Raw genomic sequence first — 15,235 nt, 5'->3', positions numbered from 1 at the left:
TGTTAGGGAAGTAGGAAATTACAATACAAAATACTAAAGCGTAAACGAAATAAATATGCAAATATCCTTGCCTTGGAAACAGATGACAGTAATTTAATATGAACAGAGGAAGAGATCAGGGATGAAATGAAAAAGTACTTCAACATGCTGCTAAATGGAGATGGGGACAACACAGTCATCAATGACTGTAGAATAATTAATGAAGTCCAAACCAATGTACGTCCATTAACATGGCGTGAGGTAGAAACAGCATTAAAGAGCATACGGAATGGAAAGTTGACAGGCTTTGGTGATTTCAGTTCAGATGTGATAAAGGCAGCTGGAATATTAGGCTTAAATTGGCAATATAGTGTGTTAGCAGTGTTTTGGAAATAAAAACAAAATTACAGAAGATTGGAGTAAAGGAGTCATCATCCCTCTGTTCAAAAATGACAGTTGACGAAAATGTGGAAATTACAAAGGCATCACGCTGCTTTCACACAGTCTGAAGCAGTTAGAAAAGATCATAGAAATGAGACTTAGAAAGATAGTAGAACCTTTGGTTGAGGAAGAACAGCAAGGATTCAGGAAATACCGAGGTTCGTTGGATACTGACACAGAAAAGTACTGGGAATATGGAAGAAATCTTCTGATTGTATTCATGGACATTCAAAAAGTGAATGACAGTGTTCCTTGAAACAAGATATGGAAATGATTGTAAGACCTAAAAGTGCCAAAGTTCCTAACTGATAAAGTCAATATGCTATATCAAATGTGTTACAGCTGTGTTCAGATAGGCAGTGGATGATCAGAATTGTTTGAAACGAAGAGAGGTGTCCAACAAGGAAATGCCCTATCACCACACTTGCCACACCTGTTTGTAATAGTTAAGGACAAGATCATAAAATATATCAAGAAAATACACAGTGAAACAAATGCCCTGGTTTTCTTTGCTGATTTGATAGTATGTGGAGAGACAGAAGCTGAAGCACAGAAGAAACTTAATGATTGGAACAACACATTCAAAAATTTTGGATTAAAAATAAATAAAAAAGACAGTAAAAAAGGACAATCAACAGCCGAGGAACAATATCAAATATATTTCTAGAAGGAGTTAAAGTAACATCTGTTTCCCATTTCAAGTAAATAGGAAGCATGATCGCAAAAGACATCACCATTAAGCGGGAAGTACTTAGCAGGAAACAGAAAGCATCCAATTTGTACAGTCAAATCAGAAATCCATGAAAAGCAGAAGTGGCCATGTACCACACCTATTTCGTACCAATCCATATGTTGGTTGAGAAACATGAATCCTTCTACCCAAAGACCTCAGCAGAATTTGGGCAATAGAAATGAGATTTATTATAACTATGAATCAAACAACTAGAAACGACAAAATCAGGAATGAGGTGAACAGAAAAGTAGCTGGTATTGAGGTTCCTGTTACCAGTGTCATAAAGAAACCAGGCTTCAGTGGTATGGGCACAGAATAAGAATGAACAGCGAAGAAGATGGGGAGCACTTGGACACCACACCTGAGAAACTGGAGTTGGAAAACGGTGGTGATGGTAGTCATTACCTTACCCTTTTTGAAAAGAGGGACTACTTCTGCTGTATACCAATGGTCTGCAGTCTTGCAGTTCGTCCAACATTCATTTATTACCTGTAAAAGTCTTCTATCTAGTGATAATCCTTCATGTTTAATTAGTTCTACATTAATCCAATCTATTCTAGTAACTTATCTGTTCCTCATAGGTTTCCCATTGCTTCCCTGAATTAAGGTGAGGATTGGCACAGGCTCTGGAAATCAGGGAATTTCAAACACAACAGGGAAATTTGAAGGAAAAAACTGGAAAAATCTCATTTTTGTCTCAGTAGATGAAATGGTTTGTTTACTGAGATGTCATGCATTGTTGCTGGTTGGGAGCAGCTGAGTTGCGTGTACCACTTCCGTACTCCCCTTCCTACCACTCCCCTCAGCTTGCAGTCAGTGCTGCCGCTACTTCTTGCTGCTAGCCTAGCAGCTGCTGATGAGAGGCAGGGACGCATGAGGAGTGGTTTGTTTGGACCTGATTCTGAGACTGTAGACACAGCAGCTGGAAACGGTGGTTGTGTGTATGAGTTGTGTGTATGTGTGTGTGCGCGCTCTCGTTTTCTGACAAAAACTATGGCTGAAAATTTAATTGTGAGAGTGTCATTCTTTTCTACGTGCCTGTCTGCGGCTCAGCAATTATCTTTATGGTGAGTTGTTACCTGTCCACATTATTATTGATTCTCAGAGTATTTGAACAAGTTATTTGTTGCATGGATTGGTCCCTATGCTCTCATTTCATCTACATGTTGTCTCTGGCTCGTGAATAGCTGGCCACACAAGTGGGTTTCTGTGACGGGCCAAAACTGCAGGCCATTTCTGCGGGTATCTGTAATGGATTGGGCCTGCGGATCTAAAGCCATTTGGTTCCCACTAATGTGCAGGCCCTGCCTATCGAATCTAGTCTCACCAATCTGCCCGCAGGTCAGGTCATTTTGTGTGTGGTGTAAATGCGGCGGATTTCATTGTTTATCCATGGACCCAGGACTGCTGTGCTCGTCAGCAGGCCAGAGGCTATAGGTGATGGATTTCAGGAATTGCTATTGTCTCACCACAAGTACATTATACAGTGTGGTGTTTTACAGACATTGTATTTGTTCTAGTATATATTGGTACTCAAAAAGTAATTTATGTGTTAGGAAGTGTGAACGGTAATAAGAAGAAAATTGTGTCAGTTGCTTGCGGTTTGTACGCTATATATTCATATACAGGGTGAATCAGGAGGAAAGGTATATGTTTTGAGGGGTTATAGTATTAGTGATTCTGAACAAAAAAACTTCCATTTGGACGTATGCCTTATTCCGAATGGTTTCCGAGATAGAACACATTTAATATAGCTTTTACGTTTTTCTGGAATAACTCGAAAACCACACCCTCCAGCGAAAATGTGTTGCTGTACAAAATTAAACTATATTAAATTTTGTACAAAAAAGGTCCTATTAATTGTTTTTCTCTAAACCAATGGTTTGTGCGAAGAGAGCACGAGAATGTTGAACTCGCTCGATGTGTATGTGCTGTAGCTTATGTAGTTTTTGTAGGCCAATTTGAAGTACTTTCCCAACTTGATAGACCACAAGTGTCTCATAGCAAACTGTTCGTCTCAACTTGCTCTGCACTACTGTGGCACATTGTAGACAGTGACATTGTTTGATAGTACAGAAAATAAATGAGTTTCAACATTCTCGCACTCTCTTCGCACAAGCCATTTATTCTAGAGAAAAAAATGAGTAGGACCTTTTTTGTAGGAAATTTAATATAGTTTAATTTTTCACTGCAACATGTTTTTGTTGAGGGATGCGATTTTAGAGTTATTCAAGAAAAACGAACAAAAGTGATAATAAATGTGTGCTGTCTCTGAAACCATTCGGAACAGGGCATATGTCCACATGAAGTTTTTTGTTCAGAATCACTAATACTATTACCCCTCAAAGCATGTACCTTTCCTCCTGACTCACCCTGTATTTCTCGAAAGAAAAATTGTAAAATACGTGTAAAATAATAGATATAACAAAATGGGTAATAACCGACAATAATGTATATAGTAGAACCAAATTTTATTGGCAGTCATCTACAGTATTGGTTTACACAATTCTTCTCCAGTTTATTTATTTTTGCTTTTATTTCTGAAATCAGTGAAGGTATTTTAAATATGTCTTGCAACTACAAGGAAATGCACATTTTTGTCACCTAACATGTTTTGTTTTATTGGAATAAAATAACATCAGTGGTCTTAATGAAACACATGTATCATTTTGCATGCTTTCTCTGTCTAAAAACTGCTCATTACAAAAGAAGTTGATGTTACTACGTACAATTTTTGCTCACATCAGGAAACGCCATCTACGTCCAAGTACCATAGCTGCAAAGACAGATTGTCAACTTTCGTTTTAACTTACCCTTGAGATCTCAAAATTTGTCAGGTAAAAATGCTTCGACTTGTCTGGAAATCAGCTAAATATCAGGAAATTTCACTTGGGGAAACTTGTGGCAACCCTGAAGACAAATGTCTAGATTGTTACCTTGAAAAAGAGAGCCAGTTTTCTTCACTGTACTACTCCTGTTGGAGTTGGTGCTCTGTATCTGCTGACCTAGTCAACAACAATACAGTAATAACTAATCTTCCTGTCTTCAGCCTCTACTATATACCGCCTGCTGCTGGATATGGTTACTTTTTATTTATTTATTTATTTTTTATTGTGGTTACAGCTATTTTTTCCTTCTTGCAGCGTGTGTCTCCCATTTACTACTGTGCACCATAAATTGCTTCCTCTTTGTATTGAGAATAATTTTCATTTTTATTATTGAATGGGATTTGTAGAATGCACATACTAATATTAAAGTTGCTACTTTGTTTTGATGAAATCAAGAATTAAATAGTAATTGAGGGGAAAAAAATTCTTTGTTGTAACAGATATAGAATTTTTACCAGAATTCAAGGCATTAGGATAGTTGAAAACAATTACTCCAATATAAAAAATAAAAGAAAGATGATGATTTGGATACTGTGCACCTCTGTGGCTGAGTAATCAGTGTGTTAGCTTGCCATGTGGAGGACCTGTGTTCAATTTCTGCTACTGTTGGGGATTTTTCTCTGGTGAAAGGTCCGGAATGGGATGCACTCAGCTTTGTGATGTCAATAAAAGATCTGTATGAATGAAAAATAGCAGCACCAAGGTCTGAGAAACTGACAATAGCCAGGAAACCAGTGTACGAGGTGCATTCAAGTTCTAAGGCCTCCAATTTTTTTTTCTAATTAACTACTCACCCGAAATCGATGAAACTGGCGTTACTTCTCGACGTAATCGCCCTGCAGACGTACACATTTTTCACAACGCTGACGCCATGATTCCATGTCAGCGGCGAAGGCTTCTTTAGAAGTCTGTTTTGACCACTGGAAAATTGCTGAGGCAATAGCAGCACGGCTGGTGAATGTGCGGCCAGGGAGAGTGTCTTTCATTGTTCGAAAAAGCCAAAAGTCACTAGCAGCCAGGTCAGGTGAGTAGGGAGCATGAGGAATCACTTCAAAGTTGTTATCACGAAGAAACTGTTGCGTAACGTTAGCTCGATGTGCGGGTGCGTTGTCTTGGTGAAACAGCACATGCGCAGCCCTTCCTGGACGTTTTTCTTGCAGTGCAGGAAGGAATTTATTCTTCAAAACATTTTCGTAGGATGCACCTGTTACCATAGTGCCCTTTGGAACGCAATGGGTAAGGATTACGCCCTCGCTGTCCCAGAACATGGACACCATCATTTTTTCAGCATTGGCGGTTACCCGAAATTTTTTTGGTGGCGGTGAATCTGTGTGCTTCCATTGAGCTGACTGGCGCTTTGTTTCTGGATTGAAAAATGGCAACACGTCTCATCCTTTGTCACAACCAACGAAAAGAAAGTCCCATTCATGCTGTCGTTGCGCGTCAACATTGCTTGGCAACATGCCACACGGGCAGCCATGTCGTCGTCCGTCAGCATTCGTGGCACCCAACTGGATGACACTTTTCGCATTTTCAGGTCGTCGTACAGGATTGTGTGCACAGAACCCACAGAAATGCCAACTCTGGAGGCGATCTGTTCAACAGTCATTCGGCGATCCCCCAAAACAATTCTCTCCACTTTCTCGATCATGTCGTCAGACCGGCTTGTGCGAGCCCGAGGTTGTTTCGGTTTGTTGTCACTCGATGTTCTGCCTTCATTAAACTGTCGCACCCACGAACGCCCTTTCGACACACCCATAACTCCATCACCACATGCCTCCTTCAACTGTCGATGAATTTCAATTGGTTTCACACCATGCAAATTCAGAAAACGAATGATTGCACGCTGTTCAAGTAAGGAAAACGCCGCAATTTTAGGTATTTAAAACAGTTCTCATTCTCGCCGCTGGCGGTAAAATTCCACCTGCCGTACGGTGCTGCCATCTCTGGGACGTATTGACAATGAATGCGGCCTCATTTTAAAACAATGCACATGTTTCTATCTCTTTCCAGTCCGGAGAAAAAAAATCGGAGGCCTTAGAACTTGAATGCACCTCGTACTGAACAGCATTTCCTCCAGACCACATTAACACAACACCATAACAAAAAGGAGGGCATGGCAGTTAGTCAGCACTAGGGCAGAACACAGAGCTGGTAATATTTGAAAATATTGTTGAAAAAAGAAGGAAAGAGAATCAACTGAAATGATGCTACAGAGAATGTGTATTTTATTCTGCATTGTATTATAGTTAAAGCACAGATGAGCTTAGATTCAATTTCAGTTTTATGCACTGTGATAGTGCTTTCCATTGCAGACACCTATGTTGTGTGGCCCATTGATTGAGTAATATGACATTATGGTTAATGTGTTGGCTTCATATTCACAAGGAACATGTTTCAAGTCATAGGTATTTTTGTACAGCTGCACTAGTACTCTGCCTCTGATCTTTATTTTATATTAAAAGCTGTCCCCTTTTCCCTCCATGCGATAGTGTCAGTGATTTCCTTCGTATACTTGTTTTCTGTTGTACAGATTGTCTAAAATAGACCTCATATTTCAAAATAATGCAACTTTGAAACCTCTGAAGTGGTGAGTGTGTCTGAAAGTGAGGCAATTTGCCACAGTGTGGAAAGTGTACCTTGCAACTCATGAGCAAGTTAAATAATTCTCCCTCATTTGTCTATCACGTTTTTTGGGCAGCACGTTGAACATTAAATGTGCTGCAAAGTATCCTTCACACACATGAGGCATTTGCACATCATTCTTATCATACTTCAGTGAACTGCGTACAATTCAAGGGAGGAAGTGGTCATGTTTTATTAGGTTTGTAGGAGATGTAACTAGTTTGCAGGGCCAGAGTGACACAGTGACATTTTATAGTGGCAAACCAGCTGTTTCATAAAATGAATATGCTCAGTTTACGAGAGTACCATATGTGCCACAGAACATTCACTTCCTTCACACACAAGCAAGGAAAATATTTAGTTTGTAAGTAAGTTATATAGCCAATGTCAAAATTAAGAGTGGTATTTTCCAGTTTGATAAGTGTTACGGGTCTGCCCAACATTGAAACCGTACAAGATTCAACTTGGACAAGCAATTAATGAAGAGGATAAGGGAAATATATGCAGTTATTTTCTGCTCTACTTTCCATGGAATTTTTCCTTGTCATTAGAATCAAATTCAATTTGTCAGGAAAAATTAAGAGACACTGTTAGAATTCAGGGAACACACCAGCTTCATACTAGTATGGGACAAGGAGATTGGCCCATTGTTAATTGTACACTGTTTTGTGGGATAGCATCAAATAGAAATTTGTTTTGCAGAGATTTGCTGAAAACTTGAATTTCTGAATTTAGGGGATTGGTTTTTTCCTCAGTTGTGGGGAGATGTGAAGGTCTTCAGCAAGATAGTGTGCTGAGTTGCACTAGTGATTTCACGGTAAAATTTTGAACATTATGGTTACTGATTGCAAATTTGTGTGAAATAAGTCTCAATATTTTGCACTTCCATCAACCTCCTGGTTACTTCAACTTCACTTTGCCCTCTTTTTTTTGTGAGGGTTCATGGAAGGTAAGTGTTTTTGCAACCCCCCACGCTTGCGTTATTCATTTATGGTTGACATGCTGATTCCACTGTTAAATGCAGAGGAGAAAATGGATAGGTGAACAGAGTACATTGAAGGCCTCTGTGGGGGGGGGGGGGGGGGGGGGACTTGTGTGATGATGTGATAAAAGAAGAAATGACCATCAGTATGTAAGACAGACAATCCAGTATTATTGCCAGAGTTTGACAAAGCATCGAGAGACTTGTGATTAAGTAAGGTGGAAGGAATAGAAAATCTTTCTTCAGAATTTCTGAAATTATTGGGGCAAGTGGCAACCCTACTAACATTCAACAAGTTGGTCTGTGGAATGATGCACCTCAGACTACAATGTCCAGCTGTTCGTGTGGAACTGGTTAACATCGCAGCCCTGGGAATTTTATGAGACTGCCACTCACCACTTTGTGTCACAGTGGAACAAGTGTCTCAACAGCCAGGGTTAGTACTTCTAACATACAGGTACTGATTTCTGTAATTACACCTCCAGCCCATTTCTTTTGAACGCCCCTTATAAATCAGGTGATGCTGAGGGAAGTAATTTAGGAAATGAGACACTTAAAGTAGTAGATAGGTTTTGCTATTTGGGGAGCAAAATAACTGGTGATGGTTGAAGTAGAGAGGATATAAAATGTAGGCTGGCAATGTCAAGGAAAGCATTTCTGAAGAAGAGAAATTTGTTAACATTGAGTATCGATTTAAGTGTCGGGAAGTGTTCTCTGAAAGTATTTGTATGGAGTGTAACCTTATATGGAAGTGAAACATGGATGATAAATATTCGACAAGAAAATAGAAGCTTTTGAAATGTGGTGCTACAGAATAATACTGAAGATTAGATGAGTAGATCTCGTAACTAATGAGGAGGTACTGAACAGAATTGGGGAGAAGACGAATTTGTGGCACAAATTGAGTAGAAGAAGGGGTCGGTTGGTAGGACATGTTCTGAGGCATTATGATATCACCAATTTAGTGTTGGAGGGCAGCGTGGAGGGTAAAAATTGTAGAGGGAGGCCAAGAGATGAATACACCAAGCAGATTCAGAAGGATGTAGCTTGCAGATGAAGTGAGGAATTTTGAATGTAATAAACAGTATAATGAACACACAATATGGATTGAGATTAAAACTGAAGAACAGTGAAAGTAATGAGGAGGAACAGAAATGAGATTACGGATCTAAACATCAAAATCAGTGAAAACAAAGTAGACAAAGTCAATGACTTCCTCCTCTTTGGGAGCAGAATAACATGCGACTGTAGCAAGGGGGGCTTAAAAAGAAGGTTATCACAAGCAGAGGGGTATTCTCAGCTAAAAGAAATGTTAATTTGAGAAATAATGTGTGTATGCAGCACAGCCTTGTTTGGTAGTGAATTGTGGACTGTGTGAAAACTGGAAAAGATGGGAACCAAAGCATTTGAGATTTGATGCTACAGAAGAATGTTATAGATTAGGTTGGACTGATAAGTGGTGATGTGGTTCTCAACTGAGTCAATGAAGAAAGAATACGGAAAATATTTAAATGAAGGGACAAGATGATAGGACATGTGGACAAACATCCTATAACTTCCAAGATACTAGAGATAGCTGTAGGAAGAGATTGAAACACACACAACAAATAATTGAGGATGTAAGTTGCCGGTTTTACTGTATGGAAAACAAGATGGCTCAAATAACTACTGCATAATTGATAGTAAGTTTCTTATGCGCTTTACTTTTTTTAGTAGGTCTTTGCATTTGTGATCATTTTGCTGAAAACATTGTTTAATTTTAATTAATTGTGTGTGTATCTAAAAATAAGTTTGAGAAAGATGAAAATGCTGGAGATATATTTATTAGTTTGAAACCAAGTATCAAAATTGTTATGAAGTTTTCCAAAATCACTGTATTAAAGACTAGTGGAAATTTTTAGGTGCTGTTGAGCTAGTTGATGTCACAAACCTCTTACCTGGCTTGGTATATAGCAAAGGTGTATCTCACTGGATTCCTGCATCGAGAGATCTAGTGGGGTATCAGAGCATTGCTGATGTCCCAGACAAATGGCGTACAGTAATCCATCAGCAGATGTTTCCTCCTGCACCAGAAAATGCAGAGAAATATAAACTTGATCGCTGGTAAGATTGCTAAATTTTTTAACAAAACTTTAAAAGTTATAGTTTTAAATCACATTAGAAGGTGATACACTAAAATTTATGAGATGAACTCCATATGACAGATAACATACATGACAATGCACAAATTATTAGCAATACAGAACTGTAAATCGTCTCCTGTTTGCAGAATCAGTATGGTGTTAATCCTTGATGACTACAATCAGGGCCTCTAAACATCATGTCGTGGAATCATGGTACCTTGAAGTGTTTCTGGAAAATTACCCTCTGCCCAGTCTGCATGGCCTGTCTTGCACTAGCAAAAACTCTTTGACAAATATTTTGTAAAAGTTGTGCTTGCATTCTAACTTTTAAAAGAGATACGATAAAGTACCACAATACATTGCCAACAATTTTATAAAGTGTTATTTATAAAAGTTATTTCACAGTCTTTTACAGTATTACATAGCCTATTCAATTGAATCGTCAATGGTTACTGGAGAACAGTAATGAACAACTTGCCAAACATCTGTATCACATACATGTTTTATTGATAACATTTCAAGTATGTGTACAAGCCACAGCAGTTTACTTGTCTTTACCATCTGTGGCTAGGCGTTGTACTGACAAAATACAGCATGTGGAATTGCTTTGGCACTTGCAGACCATCAAATTTTACATTTATAAATTGTGCTGCTCAACTGTGACTGCTGCCAGTTACTATATGAGATTGGGGTAATGCCTAACAGGTTGCTACCATCACTTTGGGGTGGGGTGATGTGTGCTTGTCCAAAAACATTATGCTGTATAGCGTGCCTGAAACGTCATGGTGAGAGACTCGTATGGGTGTTGCAGTCTGAGATTTTTGTGGTCTGTGGAAGGTGCAATTAAAAGTATGCCACCAGTCCAACCTCCAGCTGACTGTCGCAGAATTAACACATAGAGAGGTTCACACCAGTTTCAATGCTCCATCATCAAGCTAACCCTCTAGATGAAGCTATTTGGTCAATTTTGACCATGTGCACAAGATGGCAGTCATCATGTAGAATGGGCACATTATATGGTGCAGTACCCAATCATCCCTGTTCTAGTTTGTCTTCTATCTCTTAGTTCCATACACACTCATATTACTGTCGGAGTGTGTCCTTTATGTGACTGCTCTGTGTTTCAACAGGATTTGATACTTGACACTTAATTATATAAGGCTTAAACATGCCATCACTGTATTAATAATTTCTCCGGTCTTTCATGTGTGTCATTACTAGTATACATAGTTTTCTTTGTAATGTATCATTACGTCACGAGGTACTGTAGTTAATATATTGTCAGGTGGACCTTCACAAAATGTGAGAAATGCTGGATTACAAAAATACACTTGCTTCTAAATGTAGTATAATTTAAGCACTTGATGGACAAAATGGGATAAAGCTGTAGAGCGTGCTGTGTGTGACACAGCATTCTTGACTAACTAATTTAGTGTAGTTCATGATTAAATAAGTGTTTTTGAGATACATCAAGTTTTATTGATATCATAAGGAGAATTCACTCAAGAAAATGATAGAATTATAAGGAAATAGTCTGGCTGACCAGTCCTTATCTTCAGGAGGTGCAATTCCAGTCCTGTTAATAGACACATTAAAAGTAGGGGGGGGGGGGGGGGGGGGGAGAATCGATTCCTGCCCTTTTGAACTGTTAAACCCTTTATCAGACTGGAAAGAGGGATATGTTTTGGAAGATTAGAGGGGCAGGTCAGAATGAGAGGCCTCCACCACTGATGTGAGGGTGAGGGGATACAAAGATATTCTGAAGCATATCCCTCTTTCCTTCCTGGTGATACACTAACGATTCTGAGAGCAGGGAATAGATTTATGTTTATTTTCTGCCTCTTGAAAGTAAGTACCACCCAGTCACATTACGTGCTTATAATTTCATAGAGTTTATCAGATATTATTACAGGATGCACATTGAAAATGAATTTGATTATATATAGTGATTTTGATAGAGAAATAATGTATATGTCACTTTGCTGATATTTCAGAACTGTTGTATATTGCAATTAATTTTTGCTGTTTGCTTGCACAATTTAAGGATGTGTGGTGAATGGTTAAGCAGACTACATATCCATAGAACTAATAGGGGGGAGGGGGGGGGGGTAGGAACCACCCACCTTTCAAAGAGGTGAAGGTGGGGATGAGAAAGCAGAGTAGCCCATGATGCAAGAATACCTGTACTTTAGATATCAAGTATTTGAGAATGAGGGCACTTAGAAACTTGCAACAAACTCCACACACATAATTTCAAAACTTTAAAGAACATTTTCTAGCTGACCAACCTCACAAAATGATGAACGGAAAAAGTTTGTCATTTACTACATTTTTGCTGTTCTTGTGTAAAACTGTGCACATGATGCATGATGTAATGCACATTGAAAATGAATTTGATTGTATATAGTGATTTTGATAGAGAAATAATGTATGTCACTTTGCTGATATTTCAGAACTGTTGGATATTGCAATTAATTTTTGCTGTTTGCTTGCACAATTTAAGGATGTGTGGTGAATGGTTAAGCAGACTACATATCCATAGAACTAATAGGGGGGAGGGGGGGGGTAGGAACCACCCACCTTTCAAAGAGGTGGAGGTGGGGATGAGAAAGCAGAGTAGCCCATGATGCAAGAATACCTGTACTTTAGATATCAAGTATTTGAGAATGAGGGCACTTAGAAACTTGCAACAAACTCCACACACATAATTTCAAAACTTTAAAGAACATTTTCTAGCTGACCAACCTCACAAAATGATGAACGGAAAAAGTTTGTCATTTACTACATTTTTGCTGTTCTTGTGTAAAACTGTGCACATGATGCATGATGTAATTTATTACTTCTTTACTACTAACTGTAATCACGACAGATCATGCAGACAGTATTCACACATACTTCTGAATGTACCAAAAAGATAACATCACTGTGTGATAGTTCAGGAGATACGACATCATAGACACTCAACGTGTGAATAACTACTGCAGCATGCAAGCTGTTAAATTTATTACTTCAGTGTTATTAAATCTATTTGCAGTCCTTTTTGCAGGCAGTATTCACATTTGCTGCTGAATTTACCTACAAAAATATGTCATTGTATTACACATAGTTCATGAGACGTTACATCATATACTGAGATGCAAGAAAAAACGTCACTCTATTCACAACAAATTTTACACCACTGGATGTACCTGCAAAATTATAAGAATGTACAGCTCATAGTTCAGGTGATATGACATGCTAAACATCAAGATACCTGAAAATGAAACTCCAGGGCACAATTTGCTAGACAGGTGAAATATTTGTGAAAGTACACATGAAGTGTGTTAAATATGTGTGATATATATGTGATATGTATGTATACAAGCAAAGCTGCAAGTAAAAAGCTCAGCCTAAACTCCTGGAATGATTTCAACCAAATTTGGTACACACATTATTTACAGTCTGGAAAGAAATACTGTAGGGGTAAGAACCACCATCTTCCTATTGGGGTGAGTGACAGAATATGGAGAGAGAGAGAGAAGAGAGGACAAGCAGATGGACAGACAGTGATGGGGAAAGAGGAGATAGGCATAAATAGGAGGAGGAGGAGATGGACAGAGATAGTGGGGGGGGGGGGGGGGTAATGGGACGAGAGGGAAGAGGAGCAGATAGACAGAGACAGGCAGAGAGATGAGGGAGAAGGAAATGAACAGACAGTGGTGGAGAGTGAAATGAACAGAGGAAAGGAAGAGGAGGTGGTGGTCAGTGAGAGGGATGAGCGGGAGATGGACAGAGAGGGGTAGAGGAGATGAGCAGCAAGAGGGGCAGGAAGAGGAGGACAGAGAATGGGAGGGTGGAGGAAATGGATAGAGAGAGGGAGGAGTGGAGGTGATAGATGGCAGCAGTGGGGAGGGGGGGGGGTTGGATAGATAGGGGGAGGGGTGGAGAGGGGTGATGAGTAGTGAGGGAGGGTTGGAGGTGATAGACAGTGGTAATGGATAGAGTGAGGGAGCGGTGAAGATGATATGAACTGGGGCAAGGGTGATGGATGGAGAGAGGAAGGAGGAGAGATGGATAGAGAGAGACAGGTCAAGTAGAATGAGGTAGGAGGAGGAGGTGTATAGGAAGAAGGGGCAGGAGGTCATGGACAAAGGGAGAGGGAAGAAGTGGATGGGGAGAGACAGAGAAGGGAGGAGGAGATGGATTAATAGATAAATACCTGGGTAACACAATGTTTCTCAGCTAGTTACGATATAAAGAGGTTAAACACTAGCAGAAAACCTACATAAATGTGACGAAGAAATGAGAGATGCTGATATCAACCACAGCTGGTCTCAAATTAAGGAAACAGTAAATAAGGTAGCATCATAAGTTCTGGGCACACAAGAGGCTGGATAAAGTGTGGTTCAATCAAGTGTGCCAGAAAAAAAAGAAGGGATAAGCTTGGCTAGGAAGTGGTGGTTAGAAAACATATCAGGAGTCAAAAGGCCATAATAAGAAAGGAAAGTGCAACTATACTAAGTTAGGAGATTTGGAAATATTACAAGGAGCTAGCTGAAGAGTAGTAAAGAAAGTAACATAGAAATATAAGAAAAAGGAAACATTTGTTAAAGCCACACAGGGGACGATCCTCATGAGTGACACTGAAGTAGAATGACAGTAGGCAGAGTACTTCAAAGAATTTCTAAACTGTGGTGGCCTTATTCAGTCTTTTCTGTGTGACACCACACAGTGAAGTAGAGACCCCCAAAGAAGAAGAAATAGAGGAAATAATGAAAAACATAAAAAAAGCTTTCAGAGAAGATCAAATTGCCAGAGAGTTAATAAAGAATGGATGACTGGTACTGGTTAAAATAATTACATAATTATTAAAAAATGTTTGGGAATATGAGAGATTGCATGACAACTGGAAAATAGCCATAGTCTGTGCTATACTAAAACAGAATGTTCCTCTGGTATGTGATGTTGCACTCTGTAATGTAAGCATGTCTACTGAAGAGGGTGAGTCCAGTTGCAGATTGAATTATAGGGGACTATCAGTGTAATTTTACAAGGAACAAATCAACTGTCGCTCAGATTGTACACTCAGACAGGTAACTGAGTCCCTATTTGAACCTGACCATTACTGTTACTTTGACCTTGGAGACGTGTGGAAGTGTGTTACCATGAAGCAGAATTACTGCCTATGTAAACAGCCCAGTCCGTTTGCTCTTGATGGACCTAAATAAGCAGTGGAGTGTTTCACAGTCCATGTCACTGTTAATGGTTTTTGTGTGCTTGAGGAATTCCATGAGTATCGTACCTCGCATGTCGAAAAAGATGGTGAGCATCGTCTTACCTACTGAGAGCACAGCTTCGCTTTGTTTTTGGAGGTGACGACACGTTCTTTGCATCATGTCTCACTATGTTATGCTAAAGTGACATACACAAATTTCAATTGGTTTGGTTGTTACAACATTTAGTACCTCTTCATTTGAACACTTCG

The 15,235-nt window shown here is 39.3% G+C and overlaps 1 protein-coding gene across 1 annotated transcript in view; it reads left to right on the top strand.

Annotated features, from left to right (window-relative positions):
- LOC126092571 (tRNA (cytosine(34)-C(5))-methyltransferase) overlaps positions 1–15,235 on the top strand; it is a 74,228-nt gene that overhangs the window by 34,734 nt on the left and 24,259 nt on the right. Inside the window, exon 9 of the mRNA XM_049908249.1 lies at positions 9,550–9,751. Within this exon, the coding sequence (XP_049764206.1) occupies positions 9,550–9,751 (202 nt within the window). The remainder of the gene's footprint in view (positions 1–9,549; positions 9,752–15,235) is intronic.

The sequence above is a fragment of the Schistocerca cancellata genome, chromosome 7 (assembly GCF_023864275.1).
Source record: "Schistocerca cancellata isolate TAMUIC-IGC-003103 chromosome 7, iqSchCanc2.1, whole genome shotgun sequence".
Classification (NCBI taxonomy): domain Eukaryota; kingdom Metazoa; phylum Arthropoda; class Insecta; order Orthoptera; family Acrididae; genus Schistocerca; species Schistocerca cancellata.
This window is presented reverse-complemented; position numbering and strand designations above follow the sequence as displayed.